The sequence below is a fragment of the Ixodes scapularis genome, unplaced genomic scaffold (assembly GCF_016920785.2).
Source record: "Ixodes scapularis isolate PalLabHiFi unplaced genomic scaffold, ASM1692078v2 PGA_scaffold9__187_contigs__length_104089568, whole genome shotgun sequence".
NCBI lineage: Eukaryota > Metazoa > Arthropoda > Arachnida > Ixodida > Ixodidae > Ixodes > Ixodes scapularis.
In genome coordinates this window covers 66,729,498-66,748,938 of record NW_024609884.1, presented here as the reverse complement: position 1 = coordinate 66,748,938, position 19,441 = coordinate 66,729,498, and the positions used below count along the sequence as shown (strand labels likewise).

The window sequence follows — 19,441 nt, the reverse complement described above, 5'->3', positions numbered from 1 at the left end:
TTGATGACGTAACTCGGGGATCGCAGTACACCCAAGTGACGATATTTGAATGCGGTTCATAGATTGGACCCGAGCATTGTGTGGGCACTCGACTTGGGCTCGTGACAATTGCTAGCTCGAGAAGCATTCGAGTTGTGACCCGTGTCCAACCGCTGCAACGACGACAACAGCCGAGCCATAACAATGTCTGTAACTCTGCGCGTGTCCTGCGCTTTGCCAACCCCAGCGCGTGGCTATGATCAACACTGGCGGCATACATAATCGGCTCCAGATCACGTGGCCGCTTGTTCTGGCTGCGAGTTGAGGGGGTGAACGCTGCTCGTTTTTCTTTAATTTTTTTTCTGGGTCTTCTATTGCGTGGGGTGAAAAACGAACACGTGTTTCATAGGTCATTAACGCTAGGGATTCGTCTTAAGCGGTATTTGTGCACAGTACAAAAATTGTTGCATCGCTCCTTTAAACACATAGTTTTGCATTAGTTTTGCTCACTGATCATCAGTTTTTTTCGTCCGCATGAAGCGAATCGCCAAAAACACCGAGCTTCGAAAAATACATAAACACCGACTAACACCCATCCATTTTCCTTATATATAAGCACCGGAAAATCTACGGCCTAACTATACCCATGAGCCGATACGATGACATCTCACCATTTAATCGCTTAAAGATATACATAATCGGTGCTCAATCGACAAAGAACCCCGCTACAACAGACGCCAACAACCTTCTCACTGTTCAGAACAGACGACATAAGAACAAGATATTCACTCTCATGTAAGGGTGCTGGACAGTGGATAGTCTTCCTAGAGTGAACAACAAATAAGGACACTAGAATGTCGAAATATTTCATAGATCACTACGAATCTTTAAAAAGCTTACAGCTGCGTATAAAGCAACTCAGATGATGACCTTTGTGTGAACAATTTTTAAAGAAAGCAACGTTCACCGTCATCTGTTTGCTATACGCGGCAATGGTATTATTTTTCGCTCCCTGTTTCACAAATGTAATGGGGCGAGCGAACCCAAAAGCGTAATAGAAAGGCAGCCGAGGCGGGGTTGTTTCTTACTTATATTACACCCCGCAAGTAAATAACAGAACAAGATCGGTGGACTGGATTCAGTCTACTTGTTCCCTAGCCCCGAACAAGGTCTTGGATACCTCTTATAATTTATCACGACGCGCGAGGAAGCAATATCGATGAGTTTAAACTTTCGTATTTCGGAAAGTCTCGTATATTGTGCATTGCATCGAATCTATTGAAATAGATCCGCAAACATCAATTTCCTAAGGGACCTGCAAAGCCGTAATTTACTCAAAAGATGCGACTTGAATGTGTGTGAGTAGTTTGCAAATATTCAAGAATTGCTAGCGAGGAAAGCATTTCCCTATTAGGGAAGCAATTTAATCAAAAGAAGAAGTCTCTATCGGTCATTGGTGCATTTCCTTTGGCAGCATAAAAACAATATACAATTGAAAATTATCTTCCATCACCTCTCGAAAAATATTTAATGAGTCGACCTTGTTTTTTCTACGCTTTTTCAATGGCTGCATTTCTATAAAATTCAGCCGTTTTTTCATAAATAATCGCGAGACAGAATTAGATATTTTAAGTAAATTTAATTAATTCGGCTTTTGGTGTATCGATGTAGAGGGTTGTCTGTGTAGTTTACAATTTGAGCCGCACCATTTGTCTATAGCCCAAGAATCTTAGTAAAACGTACTAGTAAATAAAGACCAGTTCTAATATACTACATAAATATATTTCCTAACGACCAACTTTGGCTATTCTGGAGCAACTTTCTAATGGCCTTTTTTCAATGTTTTACTCGAACAGAAATAAACCAGATTTTGTGGGGGCTTGTACCAATCACCGATATTCGAAAACCGGAATAACGAAACAAAACCGATGTCAAAATATAACGGTAACCATATAACCGTAACCGAACCGTTCTATGTTTCGGTGCGAGTCCCTGCACACAGCCTCACCTGCAACGCGCAATGAATACAACGCTCCATGGATAGTAAATAAAACGTCCCAATAGTCTACAGGATGAGGTAAAGGCACGTCCCATGCGCGTTGGACATACAGTGCACCGTGCGTATAGTATTCACCAAATTCGCAAACGTCCTGAGACGAAGTCATTCTGATTTGACGCACGAGCAAAACGTACGCAATGTCATTAAGTCATCCACATGTTGATCACGGCGTGGTACGGCCCTTCAGTCGCCCTCCACCTCTCCCTCGAGGCTCAAACGCGCATCCTTGGCCGCACCCTATTGTACGCACTCAAGATGCGTCACAGCCTCAATACTACAGCTATAACAATCTTCAAAGTCGCGCGCGCGCGCGCGCGGCACCGAAAGAGGAAAAGAGACAGATGCACGGCAATCAAGGCCGGGCGGCAATAAAGCACGCGGGTCGTGTCAACAAAGATTCCAAGTTGACGCTCACCTGGCGGAGCAAATTCCTGAGAGCTGCCTTCCTTCGGGGGGCCGGCATGAGCGGAATGGAACCGGGAAGGGACCAGGAGTGAGCCAAGGGGTCGTGGCGGAATCCGGACCAGCGACTATCGCGGAAGCTTTATTGAGCCCGGTGTCCAGGCGGCGGCGCCAGGCACAGGCGTCTCCTTATCACGTCACGTTTCTCCAGCCTTGTCGGCCCGCTTGCAGCACCGAGCGAGCGAGCCCTCCCCCGCGCTATCGGCGCAGCAGTGTTGAGCAATCGATATCTCGCAGTCACGTGAGCGCGCCTCGTGCACCGCGGCTATTTTTGAATGCGCAGCATCCGAGCGATTGGCCCAGGGGCGACCGGAGGGCGTCCCTCGCGCAAAACAGTGCGGAACGTTTCCTGCCGATAGAAAACAGCTGAGGCTAGACGGCGCCGTCTCAAAACATCGTGTTGTACACCGGCGGGAAGGAATTCCGCGGCTGGCTTGCGCGCACGTGACGAAAGCGACGTTCGGAGCTGCGCGCGACGCTAGATTATTGGGACCCCGGACGAGAGTTTCACACAGTGCGCAACACTGTTAGCGCGAACAGGAAATGCGGGGAAAATCAGCTTTAACATATATGCATAGGGAAGGACGAAAACAGGAAATAAGGAAGGTACATAGGTATGATAATTCCCGGGGGAGTTAGTTGTCAATCGAGGCTAGAACAGGGGTATTGAAAACTAGGATATATAGAACGAAGAATGATGAAAAGGATACGCGGTGAGCCGTATGCTCACCACGTATCACCTTCCCGGGGCGTGACGTCATACTAGGAGTTTTCGAAATCCCTGCTCTCACGAATCTTCAGCGCCTGTCAAAGTTATGCACGTGCACTCTCGCTATTTTCAAAGATGTCAGAAATAGACGTAAAATATGTCAGAAATGAGTATTTATGTGAAACCGTAAACAGAGATAAAGTAGTTATTTTCAGTTTCTGCATGAACATAATGTTTCTTAAAATTTGATTTTATGCATACCTGTACAGTCAAAACAGAAAAACGAGGTAAATCATAATTAAAAGAGTAACGCAAAAGTAACGTGCGTTACCTCTTATCGGTAGCGGTAACGCGTTCCTTTTATTTTGAGTTAACGTATGTCGGTAACGCGTCCCTTTTATTTGCAAGTAACGAATAACGCATCTCGTTACTTTTTTTTCGGTAATGCCTACAACACAGACGTTCTGTCGCCGATATTCTTCCGTCTGATAGCGCGGGCGTAGCAAGCCACCGACGAGCGCTAGGTCGGTACTTTGCGCTCGAACACCGAGGGAACAAAATCCCGGTGGTCTCAGTCAGACGACGGTTTTCCTGCACATAAGCAAGCCTCGGGACGGAGATTGAAATGGAAGCCACACTCGCCCTCAAGAAAGTGCTTGCCGCACGAGCGATCGTCCGCGCGAGGCGACCATTATTTTCGGTGCACGGATATTATCCACCTTCTGCGCCTTTCCGAGTCAGCCGGGAATTTGGCGAAACTCACCCCGCTACTTTTGCTGTACCTTTCGGTGCAATTAACGGCTTCACAGCTTTGCGGCATGCTGAAACGCTATGACGCCCGTTCAAAACGTGCGCCCTTTTGCCCACACCACCCGGGTAGGGCGCGATCGCAGCGCCGCCGCAGCTCCATGACGTCAAGCTCGCGTGTGGGTCTATACATTCTACCACTGCGCCAATCACCTCAGTGAGTATTTTCTGTTTCTTGCAGCGCCAATCAGGTATAGGCGCAAGCTAGCGGGCTTTGTCTTGCCGTGGTGTCGACTTAATGTTCGAACGCCGGCGTTCGGAGTTACGGCGTTCGGTGTTCGCGTTCGAACGGTTTATGAGAACTAACGAAAAATCCAAGACGTAACCACCATCGCATAAAAAAAGACAGTTTGAGGGGGGGGGGGGGGGGGGGATGTTACGTAACCAAAGAAAAACAAAACTGTACCAGAAACCCCGAAGAATGACGCGGAAACACATTCAGTGGATACCGGCTTTGTTCGTAAAGTCAAGTTAAATTAAGCTGTTTTTTTTTTTTTTTTTCGTCTTTTGTTTACATTTCGTTGCTGTAAAGTGGAAAGCGTCCTTTCTTGGTGAGATCGAGGTTAACACAAATTCCGTGAACTTTATTAGGAGTTCACCGATCCACGAAACAGGTGTCCCATATAAAAAAATTTCTAAATTCCGTTTTTTTTTTGTTTGTTTTTTTACAGCGATATTACAGCGATAGCTGTTATGGGACAGTTCGCGGTCTCGCGCCGTCGACCGCGCTCCATATCGACGCGGGCCCACTTTGGGCACTCCGCCAAAACATTCCGCGGGCCGCTGATAACAAGCAAGCAAGATAACAGATATAACATGCATGGTCATGCATGGTAGCAAGATAACATGCATGGTCAGAGAAACAGTCCCCGCCGGGTAATCTGGCAGTGCACTGGGATATGTGCCCATGTGACCCAAAATTAGCACAAACAACAACTCTCGGGAGATACGCAGATAAAATAAAACTGCCTTAGAATTTTACGATGCATTCTGTATCAGAAAGCAAGTGCGTTAGTGCCCCGTCATTGCACATCACAGATACAGAGTTTTATTTTCTAAACGAATAGCCAGAAAGATGGTATTATAGTGTGTTTGTTTCAATAAACCTTCATTTGAGAGTGCACTTTGTCTTGTCTACTTCCTTGTTCCTTATTCGGCGCTTGTCGTTTAGCACGTGTGACTGTTTGTACCGGAGTGACGTACGAAAACACGCTCCCTTTTTACGCAGACAGCTGAGATGCTCCCTACTTAACGCTACAGCACGACCTTTTATTTTTACATGAAATTATTTAGGAGTGCTTGTACTATAAGACTTGATTTTACAAATTATTAAAAAAAAGCTTATGAAATGTTTCAACTCAAAAACAAAGAAATACTTCATGTATTATATCTGATACACGATGCATTGGTGCCTCATGGGTTGTCAATGCGGCGAAGGCAGTTTTTGCCTTTGTTCGAGCACAGCGCAACAGTAAATTACTCACAGTTTTCAAACATCACAGCCTGGAAGTTGGACTCTTCCAAAAATGTCGCCCATGTCAGTAAGCCGTGCATTTGAGCGCCGGGAAGCCAAATGGCTCTCTTTGGAGGAGTATTTTTGAGACAGGTGGCACAAAACATGTATCGGATGGATACAGCACGCGTTCGCGTTGCCTTTCTGCTCCGATTTCTTGGAAGCCGCTTTTTATAGGACTGTATCACATCAGATGCACCATGCATTAAGGATTAATACACCCTCATTGGTTCCAAAACGCTATGAAATTTTCATCCAGTGTGTTACTCGGTTTAATACGAAACGCCTATGCGGACTCTATGGTGCGCGCTCGCACCTTTACCGTTCTTTAGTCCAGGGGTCTCCAAACGTTTTCGCTAAGGGGCCGGGTCAAGGATCTGTCGTTGTCTCAAGTGCCGGAAAAAAAATGTACATAAAAAAAACTAAATAAATAACTCTAAGTAAGCATCATTAAGTTAAAAAAAAATTAAAGTTAGAGTAAAAATGTAGTATTTAGCTAAGAACTATGACATTTCACAATAATGGGAACCCAGAAAACTCACCAGGCATAGATCAAACAGCATATGAACTTTTGCATGTTCAAACAAGACAGAAATCTAGTGATAATGATATAACTGATGCTCACAATATCCAATAGATACGACGCAGGATACTGAGCACAACATACTGTAAACGACTAAATTTTCGCGAGGACCTAATTTTCGCGAATTTCGTGAATCGCCCACAATTCGGGGAAAATAGGTACCGCGAACAATTCCGGTAAAATGTAAACACAGTGAAATCTATATTGAGATCCCACGACGTCGCGAAAATTAGAACCCGCGTAGTGTTCCAAAACTTCAGCTTTGACCTAGATCGCGAAATGCTGAGCCCGCGAAAAATAAGTCCTTTACAGTACATGAGAACGGATATGAATTTTAACTAACGAAGTTACAGAGATATGAACAGGGACTAAGAATGATGATCTGGTGAGTAATGACCAGAGGACGCCTTACAATAGGCAGTTTTCTCTCGTTTTTTTTTTTTTTTTTTTTTTTTTTTTTGACAGGGTTGGGCAGTATCGTTATACAAATGTATCGGGATTGTATTTTAAAAACACTATGGAGTATCTATCTTTGTATCGAGATACTTAGAAAAATGTATTTGTATTTCGCTGGTGAAATACATTTGCGATGTACCGCTTGGATGGCGATACTCTGCCAGGCTTGGAAATCTCGTTACAGTTGTCGAAAAGTAACTGTCGGTTTTCTAAGATTAACTGAACGTTACCTTTTTGATGCAAGAATTTGTGATATGCATTAGCCGCACAACCCCATTTACAGGGGGGAAGCCTAGTTGTTTTGTATATATTATAGTCACCAAAATTAAAAGAAAAACAAAGAAAAAAAAAGGTGGTTTGAAGAACGGTCGCTTGCAAGAATAGCAGGATAAGCTGCTCTCAGAACCCTGTTTTGCCGTGAAAATGCGTCTCAAATTGAGACACACGTTCCCGGCAAAGCAGGATTCAATTTGGGCAGACGCCTTTTCTCAAGCATGGCAAGTTGTTGATGGTCTCGACTTCCCAGGACCTGTGTGGGTCACTGGGGGCAAGTGAATTTGGAAATACAAGTCCTGCCATTTCCATTCGCCACGAACTGCACCCTCTGCACCTACCACTGTTCGGGAAAAAATATTTATGTCTCTGTATCTGTATTCTGGAATATATTTTTGACGTTGTTCTGCCAAAACGCACTGAAAAAAAAAAAGAAAAGAAAAAGGTCTAGTTTTACTCTTTTTTTCTCATATAATACATCCCAAAACTTCAGTCCGATGCACAGCGTACTGGCGTCAAACTGACGACCCCAACTTTTACGAGGGGCTTGATAACGGGGCGATTTAACTTATTAAACAGCTAAAATAAGTATTAAATACTACAGAAAAAAAAACCTGAGATTTTGCAGTAGGTCCAAGAAAATCCCGATTATTATTACTTTCGTTTTTGTAGACAGTAGCACGTACAGTGCGCCTCAAACTTAACGCCGCCACGAGATGGTTCGGTTTCTTCACTTTTTGAGCTATTCCTAAACATAGCAGTCAAAATGGTTGGTGAAGATTTGCGTCCCCGATGAAAACTTAACCAGCGGAAGGTATTCCAGCAGCTGCAGCGATCAATCCATGTTTGGGTAGCATGCAATAAAATAGAATGTATCAATATTTGCGAAACCGAGTGGCGGCGTTAAGTTTGAGGGGCACTGTACATTAGCTATTTTAATAAGCCGCTAATGAAAGTTGGTACCGTCGGTTCAATGTCAGTCCGTTCTACGTCGAACTGAAGTTTTGGGGTGCCGTATATGGGACCACTGAAGTGCAAAAATATATATTTTTTTTTTCTGAGAGCGTATCTCAGTGATACCCCGTAACATAAAAGGAAATGTATCTGAGCATCTGTATCTTGGCTCTAACATAAATGTATATCGGTATTTGTATTCCGGAATACTTTTTTTTTCTTTTTTTAGTATAACTGACCAGCCCTGTTTTCAGGATAATAGTTTACTCGGTTGGTGCGTGTTGCGGCACCGTTTCTTTCCGGGCGCTTCTTTCTGTGCCGGCAGATGCGGGTCATGCTAGAAGCGGGCCGCGGGCCGGGGTTCATTGGAAGAGCCGCGGGCCGGTCGGAAGGCCTCCGCGGGCAGAATCTGGGCCTCGGGCCGGTGTTTGAAGACAGTCCATCTGCTCCCAAATGACACCTTAGCGGATCCGACATCACACCTCAGCTGTCGCTGTGTTTCCGCTTACGGGTTGCAGAAGTATTTACAATTTTTGCCTTTCTTTTTTTTTTTTATAAAGCTGGATAAAAGCTTCTAATGGGACATTCCAATAATCACCTTGTACGCGCTACCACCTTCGTCCACGGGGCTGTGGAACGCGTTCTGAGCTTGCCCTGTAACGCTCTTTCGTAGAATATGAGACGCCGCGCATGCGTTTAGGCTACGCAGTGTCTTTTATAACAACCTTTTAGGAAAAAATCGAAAACAAAAACGACAACAACAAACGGCGACCGCTTTTCTGTGCTAACAACAGTGTCTCGCCACGTGAATTCGGGGTAGGAATTCTGGAAGGAAGTTTCGGCGCTACTTATCGCAGACTCCAGCGGTACAAGCGGGCGCTGCTCAGCCGAAAACGAGCGCACCCAGTTTCAGGGAATCCGATTTGACGCAATCTTGGCAACGTGGCCCCCTTCACCGGAACAGCCATCTGCTGATGTGGGCAATTTCCCTCGATTCAGTTTCTCCCCGTCGTCAAGCGATCCGGTGGACGACGAAAGACGCCAAGTCCTCCAGACTGATATCTCAGCGGCGCCTAAGTTTTTTCGCTCTCGGAATTTATGTAAGAGCAAACAGTGTAGAAATAGGATTACTTGGACTCCCAAAGGCTGCACATATCAAAGTGCATCGGGGTACTTAAATGTTGATATCTGGAGCTATTGCGCCGATATCGATATTAGTTTCGCGCCTACCAACACAATCCTTCATCATGTACGAGAGTCTGTAAATGGATGTGCAAGCAATACAAGATACGCGAATGGATGTTCCTTTACCTCTCCCGCTCTACGCTGACACCATCAAACGGTCGCGCTTTCGACCTCCTTTGGATAATGCTCGCAATAAGTGCGTCTAGTTCGTTTACAGTGGAAAAGGAACATTTCTTATTTCCCGTATGTTTCCGTTTGCACAAAAATATCGAAGACATTCGGGTTAAGCAAACGTCCCCGTCACCACCAGTCGAACGGTGACGGCAATAAACGGAAACGGCCACTATCTTGACAGACCAAATGTCCTCTTTCGTAGTGGCGTAAACGTCTCTTTGAAGTCCGACAAAACAGGCGTGCTGTGCTTATTTCCATCATCATGACAGAGCACAGAAAGGGAGCGTCAGAGTCATAGAAAAAACACTCACTGTAGTTTTTATCGCACTGCAACTTCCGACTCCTATTCACTGCATTGTTTTTGTAAACCAACATAAAACATAAAAAATGTCACCGATAATTAAGAAGTTAATGAACAGATTTTAGTTAATTAGTCAACTTACCCTGACAACTAATCCCTCATCTAATGTCCGCTGAGCCTTATAAATATATGGTGAAAATGGCACTTGTCATTTGTGTTACCAGATGCCCCTTAGAAAATATGTTCTCCGATTACAATCAAACACCCTGCATATGGTTGTTTTCATCTCACTTCAGAAACGGTTTGGTCGAATTTTCAAATTTGGCCAAAAAGGTATATGTATGTCTTGGAAGCTTTCTTGAAATGAAAGCTTGTGCAAAAGGCAAACTTCGCGAATTTTTTGTTTTTAAGTTATTGACCATTGAAGCGGCCAAGACGAAACCAACGCTTCTCCCAACAGGCAAGGATCGCGTGTTTGAACGCTCGCTCTTCGGCCACTTCTCAGTCTCCTGCACTAGGACTCTTCTGTGACACTCTCAAAATAGATTTCATTATGCTCAATAAATTGATAATAATTTTGTATTTAGAATAATTTTGGAAACAGATGTCGAACGATGTCCTCTTGATTTTTGAAAAAGATTGAAAAGTTATTACGTCTGACCTATTTTCAATATTTTCATGACCCTGATATCATCGGAAAGCTCGAACTTATCTTTTTTTATTGCAAGCAAGCTCAATAATATATGTTGAAACTAAAATATTCGTTACATAAATTTGATTGAAAAGCATATACAAAATCTAGCAAACACAAAATTGATTTTCTGAAAAAAAAAGAACAGTTTTTTTTTTTGTTATTACTAGCAAGGTGTGATAGTGTTTTATATAAAAAAACAGTACTTATATTTTATTGTTTATATGACCAGAAATAAAGCTTGAATCTTGTCAAATGTGCGCTGTAAAACGAAACGTTTAGTTGCGGAGTAAAATACTTTCTGAGCATTACGCACAATTTTAATTGTTTGTAATCTTACATATGCTAAGTATTAAATTAACGCAAGGTAATTAATCATATCCACTTCACAATATTAGTTAAAACAGCACACATGCAAGGAAGCAGTCACAATGTTCAACCTTTTACCGTAATTGTGCTCATACAAAACGAAATACTATATATATTTTATACTTATATATTTTTTATAATCGGTCCGAAATTTTCTAAATTTTGAAAACATTCCCTCACTCAAAAGTTTGTAACTGATTTTATTTGTGTTTAGAATATACTGAATTTGTAGGAAATAAAAATAACTGTTCGAGCTTTCTGCTGATCCCAAAGTCTTTAACATGTCTTAAGCATGTAAGACGTGAGAACGTGCCAAACCTTGCGAAAAATCATCGAGCAGTTGGACATTTTCGTCAAGAATTAAATTAAAAGTAATATTTTGTAAATCCTGTCAGCGTAATGAAATATATTTATAGCGTCTCACAGAAGAGTTCTAGTTATTTCAAGACACAACAAATTATCAAGAGGTCAAACATACGAACCCCGGCAGGTGTGAGACGTCTGTTTTTGCCTCGGCCGCTTCAATAGACATTAACGTGAAAACAATATGTATGCCAGGCTTACCGCTTGCGCTCTCTTTCATATAAAAAATGCTCCCGAAACTTTTTTTTTTTACCTTAACATTAAAAACTCGACCCCAAAACCATGCCTCGATTGAAATGAAGGCGTGTTTTCTGCCACCTGCCGGGAATCTCATATTTGACCGCTCTCTATTTTGTCCCTTCTCAAACTCCTGCACTAACTCTTGAGACTTGGAAGAATGGGGCCAGGCGAGCGCCGCTCGCGTGGCCTAAGCGTGGCCGATTACACTTCGCCACCTCGCGGTAGAATCACGAGAGCCGATTTAACATACCTGCAAACTGATCGAATGCTGTAGATCGCCAGGTTGCTCACAAACTCTCGAAATAAATTTCATTATGCTTACTAAATTAAAGATTCATTTTTTTCTAAATGTAAAATATAGTCGAACTGTTTTTTTAATGATTTTCGGCAAAGTTTGGCAAGTTCTTACGTATTTAAGAAATTCTTATGACCCTTCATGTCACCACAAATTCGAACTTTGTTCTATTTTTTGCATACAAATTGAAGATTATACGTATATAACATCCGTTCCATACGAGCGAATGTTAAAAAAATCTAGCAACTTTAAAACCGATTGTCTAAAAAATTATATATTTATTTGCCTGACATGTTTGCTATTTGCAGCAAGGTATGAATCTGGTTTATCAGAAAATATAAATAGAACATATAGTATTTTGTTTGTATGACCGCCATTCGAGCTTAAATATTGACAGTTGTGTGCTGTGTCCTTCGATTGTAAAATTCTGCCCAATATGGTGGCATGGGTATGATTAATTACCTAACATTAATACTTAACATATGCAAGCTTTAATATAATTGAAATTGTGCGTAACGCGAAGTAAAAGTCGTTTTACTCCCCAACAAAACTTGCCAGTTTACAACGCATATCGGACATGAATCAAGCTTTATTTCCAGTCATATAAACAAACTACAATGTCTATATTTTATGATAAAACAATATTATACCTTGCTACTAACAAATAAAAAACAAATAATATTTTTAAACGATTTTTAATTTGATAGATTTTCGAAATGTCTGTTCATTCATTAGTATGAAACGGATTTGTTTCTACATATAATATTAAATTTGTATGCTATAGAAAGAGCTAATCTTGATATTTCTGATGATATCAAGGTCATTAAACTACGTTAAATAAATCACACATAAGAACTTTCCCGGAAATCATCAAAAATCAATGGTTTGACATTTCTTTTTTTAAATTATTGAGAAACACAAGACTCTTTTTAATTCATTAAGCATAATAAAATCTATTTGCAGAGTGTCACAAAAGAGTTCTAGAGCAGTAGTTTGAGACGTGACAAAATAACGAGGGGTCAAACATGCGCTCCTCGACTGGCGGGAGAAACGTCAGTTTTCGCCTCGGCCACCCTCGCCGAAACCAAAAATATCCGCCAAGCTTGCCCTCGCGCAAAACAGTGCAGAACTTGTACGGCCGGTTCAAAACAGCTGAGGGCAGACGGCGCCGTCTCAACACCGCGTGTTGTACACCGGCTTGAAGGAATTCCGTGGATAGCTTGCGCGCACGCGGCGAAAGCGACTGCACGCGATGCTAGGTCATCGGGATCCCGGAGGAGAGGTTCTCGCAGTGCGCAACACTGTTAACGCGAAAAGTACTTGGGCGCTTTTTCGCATTTTACATGGACAGGCTATTAGCGGGCACCAAATTTTACAGCTCTCACCACTCCAGGGCCGGGTTGCTAGAATTGGCGTCTTAGCTTAGACTGCGTGAAAGAAAGCCTGCATGCCAAGCCTGGGCCGCTTGAGACTCGACTTCACGTGCCACTCCACTCGTGCGCTAGCTTTAACAGTGCTTTCTTTCACACAGTCTCAGCTGAGACGCTGATTCTAGCAAGCCGGCCATGTAGTTTTAACACAGAGTGTGTTCAAGGACTGGGATCCCCGAGTAAAGTGTGACTGAGAGCGCCACAGAAACCGTTACGAAATGTGCAACACGTACTTCACAGGACAATCTGTAAAAAGAGTGGTAAATTGAGAAGAAATAACAAAATTCTAAACGCCCCCAACGGGAATCGGACCCACGACCCATAACTGTAAGCTCTACATTCTACCACTGCGTCAATCAGCCTTCTTTTTTTTTTTCTGCAGCATTAATTAATGAGTATATATACGCAAAGCTAGCTGACTTTGTCACAGTGTCTGAACGCGAACGCCGGCATTCGGCGTCACGGCGTATAGTGTTCCCGTTCGCACGGTTTATGGGAACAAACATTAAATCCAAGAGGTAACCACCATTGCATAAACAATAACAAAGTTTGAAAAAAAAATGCTATAACCAAAGAAAAGCAAACTGCAATGTCCACGAGAAACCCCGCAGACTGCCGCGGAAACGCATTTTGTGAATACCGACTTTGTGTGTAAAACCAAGTAAATTTTTTTTTTTTTTTAGCATTAAGGTGGAAAGGGCACTTTTTCGGTAAGATCGAGGTGAACTCAAATTCCGCTAACTTCATTATGAGTGCACCGATCCTCAAAACAGGCGTCCCATGGGGTGATTGCTGAGTCGCTTTTTTCTTGTCCGTGTTGTACCAGAGTGCGTGGATAAGCTCTGACAATGCCTGGCGCAAAGTACACTGAGGGTTGGAAACGCGACCTAGCACAAGATAAGGGTTCAACCCTTGGGGTCGTGAGGACAGGGGGAAGAATCACAAGAAGGACGCTTTGCGTTTGTGATACTTTACACGAGTTCACCTGCACTCTGTCTGTCACCTTGTTTTGACCGCATTCAACTGAAGAGTTCTCTCACTGCAGAGAAGCTAGGAATGGCACATACCCTAAACGGGGTCTAGGCCAACTCGTCGAAAGTCAATTCGTCGACGACCAACTCGTCGGCGGCCCATTCGTCGAATAAGCCAATTTGTCATAGGGCAACTCGTCGAAGGAAACTCGTCGCAGAGACCAACTGATCGCCTCTTTTTCAAAACTAAAATGTATAATTTTTGTGCTGAAATTTTAAAGCAAAAACTTGACATTTAGTGTGCTCTTTGTTGTCGAAGATAACAACTTGCCGCTTTATCCGGTTTCACGGTGCAGTGGGGACGGTCATTACGTCGCCCGCGTATCACTGGGGCGCGTGTTAACCTAATCGACACACCCGTTCATGCCGCTTCGCGGCGACAGTCTGCGGCGGTTCATTATAAAATTGTTAACCCACCTGGCCCACCCGTTCACGCCGCTTCGCGATGACAGTCTGCGGCGGCTCATTACATAAAAAGTGATAAAGAAAGGGAACACAAGGGCGATCCCGAGGCGATACATTTCTCATCTTGTCTAAAGGTTTTGTCCTGCCTTCACCCTTTTGTGATTTTTCTTTCAGTTGTGTAACTTACCAAGGGCGCTGTCCCAAATCCAAACACAAATAAAAACGTTGGTCAAAAAATAAAAACCTCGAACTTTTACCTCGGACCTTCATTCAACCCGTTCGACGAATCGTCCTTCGACAGATTGACCCTTTCGATAAGTTGCCCCTCGACGAATTGGCATATTCGACGAGTTGGCATACTCGACGAATTGGCCGTCGACGAGTTGGCTTTCGACGAGTTGGCAGGATCCCCTGCGACTTGATCGACCAGAATTTATATTTTAATTCTTTTTTTTTCTTTTTAGAGAGCTCCATAAAAGTTTTTAATGGGACATTCCAATAATCGCCTTGTGCGCGCTGCTACCTTTGTCTACGGGGCTGTGGAACGCGTTCTAAGCTTGCCCTGTAACGCTCTTTCGTAGAATATGAGACGCCGCGCATGCGTCCAGGCTACACAATATCTTTTATAACAACATACTAAGAAAAAAATAAAAAAAAAAAACAAACAGCGACCGTTTTTTTTTTTTTTTTTTTTTTTTTGCGTTAACAGTGTTTTACTACGTGAATACGGGATAGGAATAGACCCTTCCGGAAAATTCCTACCATGCATCGCTGGGCATTTGATGTCCGGACGGTGCGGCACGGACGTGTGTTATGTCTGAGTAGATTAGTGCCTTCGCGTGTCCACGAGACGACGGCACTCGGCCTTGAGGTCCTTTGGAGATCCGAAGGTAAGTCGGCATTTCTTATATACACTTGGACCGTTGTGAGTTGCCAACTCTTGGTCCGTCTCCTTTCATCGACAATTTTTTTTCGATGCACGTTTCATCAACAGCATTTCATCGCCGCTCATTTCATCGAGAACTACTACGGCGCCCAATCTGGCGTCGGAGCCCTAGTCGTGCTGCAGTCGAGTTATGGTCGGTTCGTTGTCCCTGCTTCGAGTGACTTGTAGGAGCAACTCGCCGTCGACAACACCGAACCGAGCCGCAAGCATAGCGCGTCCCCGAGTGCGAACATCAGGTACCCATAAATCCCGGAGGGGCGCGTTTTCCTTTCTGGGAGGGTCTATTCCGAAAGAAATTTTCGCGCCCCTTATCGTAAACTTCAGAGGTACAAGCGTGCGCTGCTCAATTGAATGCGAAAGCGCCCAGTTTCAGGGAATTCGAATTGGCGCAAGGCTTGGCAACTTGGCCCCCTTCGCCTGAAGAGCCGACTATCGATGTGGGCAATTCCCCTGGATTCCGTTTTTCCCCGTCGTCAAACGATCCAGCGGATAACGCATAGACGCCAAGTCCTCCAGACTGATATCTCAGCGGCGCCCAAGTTCCTTCGATCCCGGAAGTAACGTAAAATCAAACAATGTAGAAATAGCATTACTTGGATACACCTAAAGGCTACAGATATAAAAGTGCATCGTGGTACTTAATGTTGATAGGTGGAGCTATTGCGCCGATATCGATATTAGTTTCGCGCCTACCAACACAATCCTTCATCATGTAGAGAGTCTGTAAATGGATGTGCAAGCAATACAAGATACGCGAACGGATGTTCCTTTACCTCTCCCGCTCTACGCTGACACCATCAAACGATCGCGCCTTCGACCTCCTCTGGATAATGCTCGCAATAAGTGCTATACCAGTTCGAATACAGTGGAAAAGGAACATTTCTTATTTCCCGTATGTTTCTGTTTGCGCAACAATATCGAATACATTCGGGTTAAGCGAACGTCCCCATCACACCCACGCCGGCCTGGAGATGAGACCATGCATTCCCATACCGGGAGATGAGGAAGTTTAAGACGGTACAGAGCAGCGCAGAAAACACGAACTCATGAAAGGTCAATGGGGGATACAAAATACACAAAACAAGTTGAATAAACACTCTGCCGAATCCCCAGACAGTCTGAGTGAAGTCATGGTAACGCAATGCTTGTAGCCAACAAGGGGTGTCCATCGTTCTGTGCCAATTCTTAGTTTGATACGTTGCTTTCAAGAAGGAGAAAACCTTGCATAGGGCGCCGAATTTCTTGTCCGCTTGCAAGGCGAACAGCGCAGACGCTTCGTATGCCGTGTCTTCCGGGAAATGTTTCTGTGATACTTCCAAGTTTCCATAGGAGCGGTGGCGTGTCGTCCTTTACGATAACAATGTCTCCCGGTTGAATACGCGGAGACGACATTGGCTGACTCTTATGTGCGGAGTGGCGAAGTAATAGGTAATCGTTTCTCCAGCGTTTCCATATTTCTATAAATAATCGCTGGCGATACCGCACACGGCGCCTTAAGTCTGTAGCAGTCAAGTCAGCGGGAGGGATTCTAGGTTACGAGGCACACTTACAACACGCTTGGCTATAAGAAGATGTGATGGCGTTAATGGCTATAGTTCTTGAGGGTCGTCACTGATGTGGCTAAGTGGACGACAGTTTACGGTTCCTTCTACTTCACACAAGACGGTCGTAAGCTCTTCAAAGGTGAGGCTACTGCGTCCGAGGTTTCTTTTCAGTGCGTTTTTCACTGTACGTATTATCCTTTCCAACCAACCACCCCACCAGGGTGCTTGTGGGGCGTTAAACTTCCACTGAATGCGGAGTCCGCTGGAATGATCTATCATCGATTTTTTAGAATTGTCTTTTGATAAGTTTGAACAAATGTCTTTTGAATGTGGTTCTAACATTGAAGCGCTGTTGTACTACTTTAAGAATATTGTAAACAAGTGTATATTGAAATATGTACCTCATCGAAAGAAAAAGACTAACGTTCATAATCCATGGATTAACAGAGATATCTTGCATTTGAAACGTAGAATTGCCCGAGTGAGAAAGAATTCTAAATCTAATATAACAGAAACATGTCGCCAGCTTCTTTCTGAACTAAATGCACGACTTAAACTTGAAATCTTAGAAGCAAAGAAAAAATATTTTAATACTTCGCTCCGCTCTTTCATTAAAAGTGCGCCACAAAAGTTCTGGCGTTATATCTCACCGAGGGATAAGTCATCTGTCCAAACTAATATTACCGCGACTGAGTTCAATTCTTTTTTTCAATCGGTATTTACAAATGACGACGGAGTTATCCCAAGCCTCGAAGTTAACGATGCGGACGTAATTAGTGACATTTTTATAACTCAGGAGGGAATTTTTAACTTAATTTTAAATAAATTAGACGCAAAGAAAAGTAGTGGGCCGGATATGATACCAAACACTTTTTTAAAAAGGTATGCAGAATGGATGTCCAAGTATTTTCATGTTTTGTTTTGTTTTTCTCTTGAGCATGCAGTATTACCAAAAAACTGGAAGACAGCAAAAATAATTCCGATACACAAAGAGGGTGACTGGAGTGCAGCATCAAACTTTAGGCCAATATCTTTAACTAGCACCACGTGTAAATTGCTAGAGCATATTATTTTTACACATATTTCATGTCACTTAGATAAGCATAACCTAATATATAGAAATCAGCATGGGTTTAGGAAATCACTTTCGACTACAACTCAGCTCATAGAATTTACGCATGACTTGGCTGAAGCCATTAACGAGAGGGGCCAGACTGACGTAATCTACTTAGATTTTTCTAAGGCGTTTGACACGGTGTCTCATCCAAAGCTGCTGGCAAAACTTTCCAGTATACTCAAAAACTCACAAATTATAAATTGGATAACCGCGTATTTATCAAACCGAAGCCAATATGTCCACTATAACAAAGTTGATTCGGACAAAGTGCTCGTTACTTCAGGAGTGCCCCAGGGTTCCGTACTTGGGCCACTTTTGTTTTTGATTTACATTAATGACATTCCAACCAATATTGATGTCCCGATTAGATTGTTCGCTGACGACTGTATTATATATAAAACAATAAAAAGCCATACCGACAATCTTAAACTGCAGCAGGCTTTGGATGAGATACTGTGTTGGACTAAAAAATGGCAAATGAAGTTAAATTTTTTTAAAACAGCCGTCATGACAGTGTCCTGTAAAAAAAAGCCAATTCAATTTAGTTACCTACTGGATAGACAACCAGTAAAGCGGGTCGAGGAGTACAAGTATTTAGGACTTCTTTTTAACAATAAACTGAACTGGAACCAGCATTTAGAATTAACGGTTAACAAAGCGAGGGGCACTTTGTTTGCGTGTCGGAGGAAATTAAAATATGCTGATTTTGACACTAAACTTATTGCTTATAAAAGTTTTATTAGGCCTGTTCTCGAATATGCTAGTTCAGTATGGTGCCCTTTCACACTAAACGGTATTAACAAGCTTGAAAGTATCCAAAAGTTAGCTGCTCGGTTTATTTTTAATGATTATCGTAGAGAAACATCGTCCACCGAATTAGTTATTAGAGCGAAGCTTCAACCGTTGCAAATGAGAGCGAAAATTGATAGATTAAAATTGTTGTTCCATATTCTTAATGGCACTCTTCATGTTCAAAGCCCTAACTATATACAACCATTATCGACCGGGTCCTCACGTCTAAACCACACAAGAGCGTTAAAACAATATAGGTTCAAAAACGACTGTTTTAGATATTCTTTCTTCCCTCGGGCAATTTAAGAATGGAACGAGCTACCAAATGATGTCGTCGTTAACACAACTGTTGCTAATTTTGTATCTGCTCTTGAATTCATACTTAATTGAGTTTTCATTTATAAATCTGCATCTTGTATACATGTCTTGCACCCACTCCTACCATGACTCCGTGAGTGGAGCCAGCAGTATTCCTAAATAAATAAATAAATCTTGGACCTGATCTGCCTGAGTCATTCTGAATACTCGTGCGGTGTGGCGGAATGTTTGACCGTTATCGGAGTAAACCACGGAAGGCACACCGCGTCGGGAAATAAAACGTCGAAATGCGAGAAGAAACCTGGTGGCCGACATGTCGGAAACTAGTTCGAGATGTACAGCATGTGTTACAGCGCAAGAAAGGTGACGATGTATGCCTTTTCCGACGATGCTGAACGCACGTACGGCGGTTTACAGAAGTCGATGCCGGTAACGTCAAACGGGC

At 43.1% G+C, this 19,441-nt stretch overlaps 1 protein-coding gene across 2 annotated transcripts in view; it reads right to left on the bottom strand.

Moving 5' to 3' along the window:
* Window positions 1-19,441, bottom strand: part of LOC8052725 (ADP-ribose glycohydrolase ARH3) — an 87,499-nt gene that overhangs the window by 24,356 nt on the left and 43,702 nt on the right. Inside the window, exon 1 of one of the 2 annotated variants that reach the window (XM_029969188.4) lies at window positions 2,454-3,047. The exons of the other annotated variant lie outside the window; for it this stretch is intronic. Within the exon in view, the coding sequence (XP_029825048.1) occupies window positions 2,454-2,501 (48 nt within the window). The 5' untranslated portion in view covers window positions 2,502-3,047. Of the gene's footprint in view, window positions 1-2,453; window positions 3,048-19,441 lie in introns of those variants that run through there. 2 annotated transcript variants of the gene reach the window in all.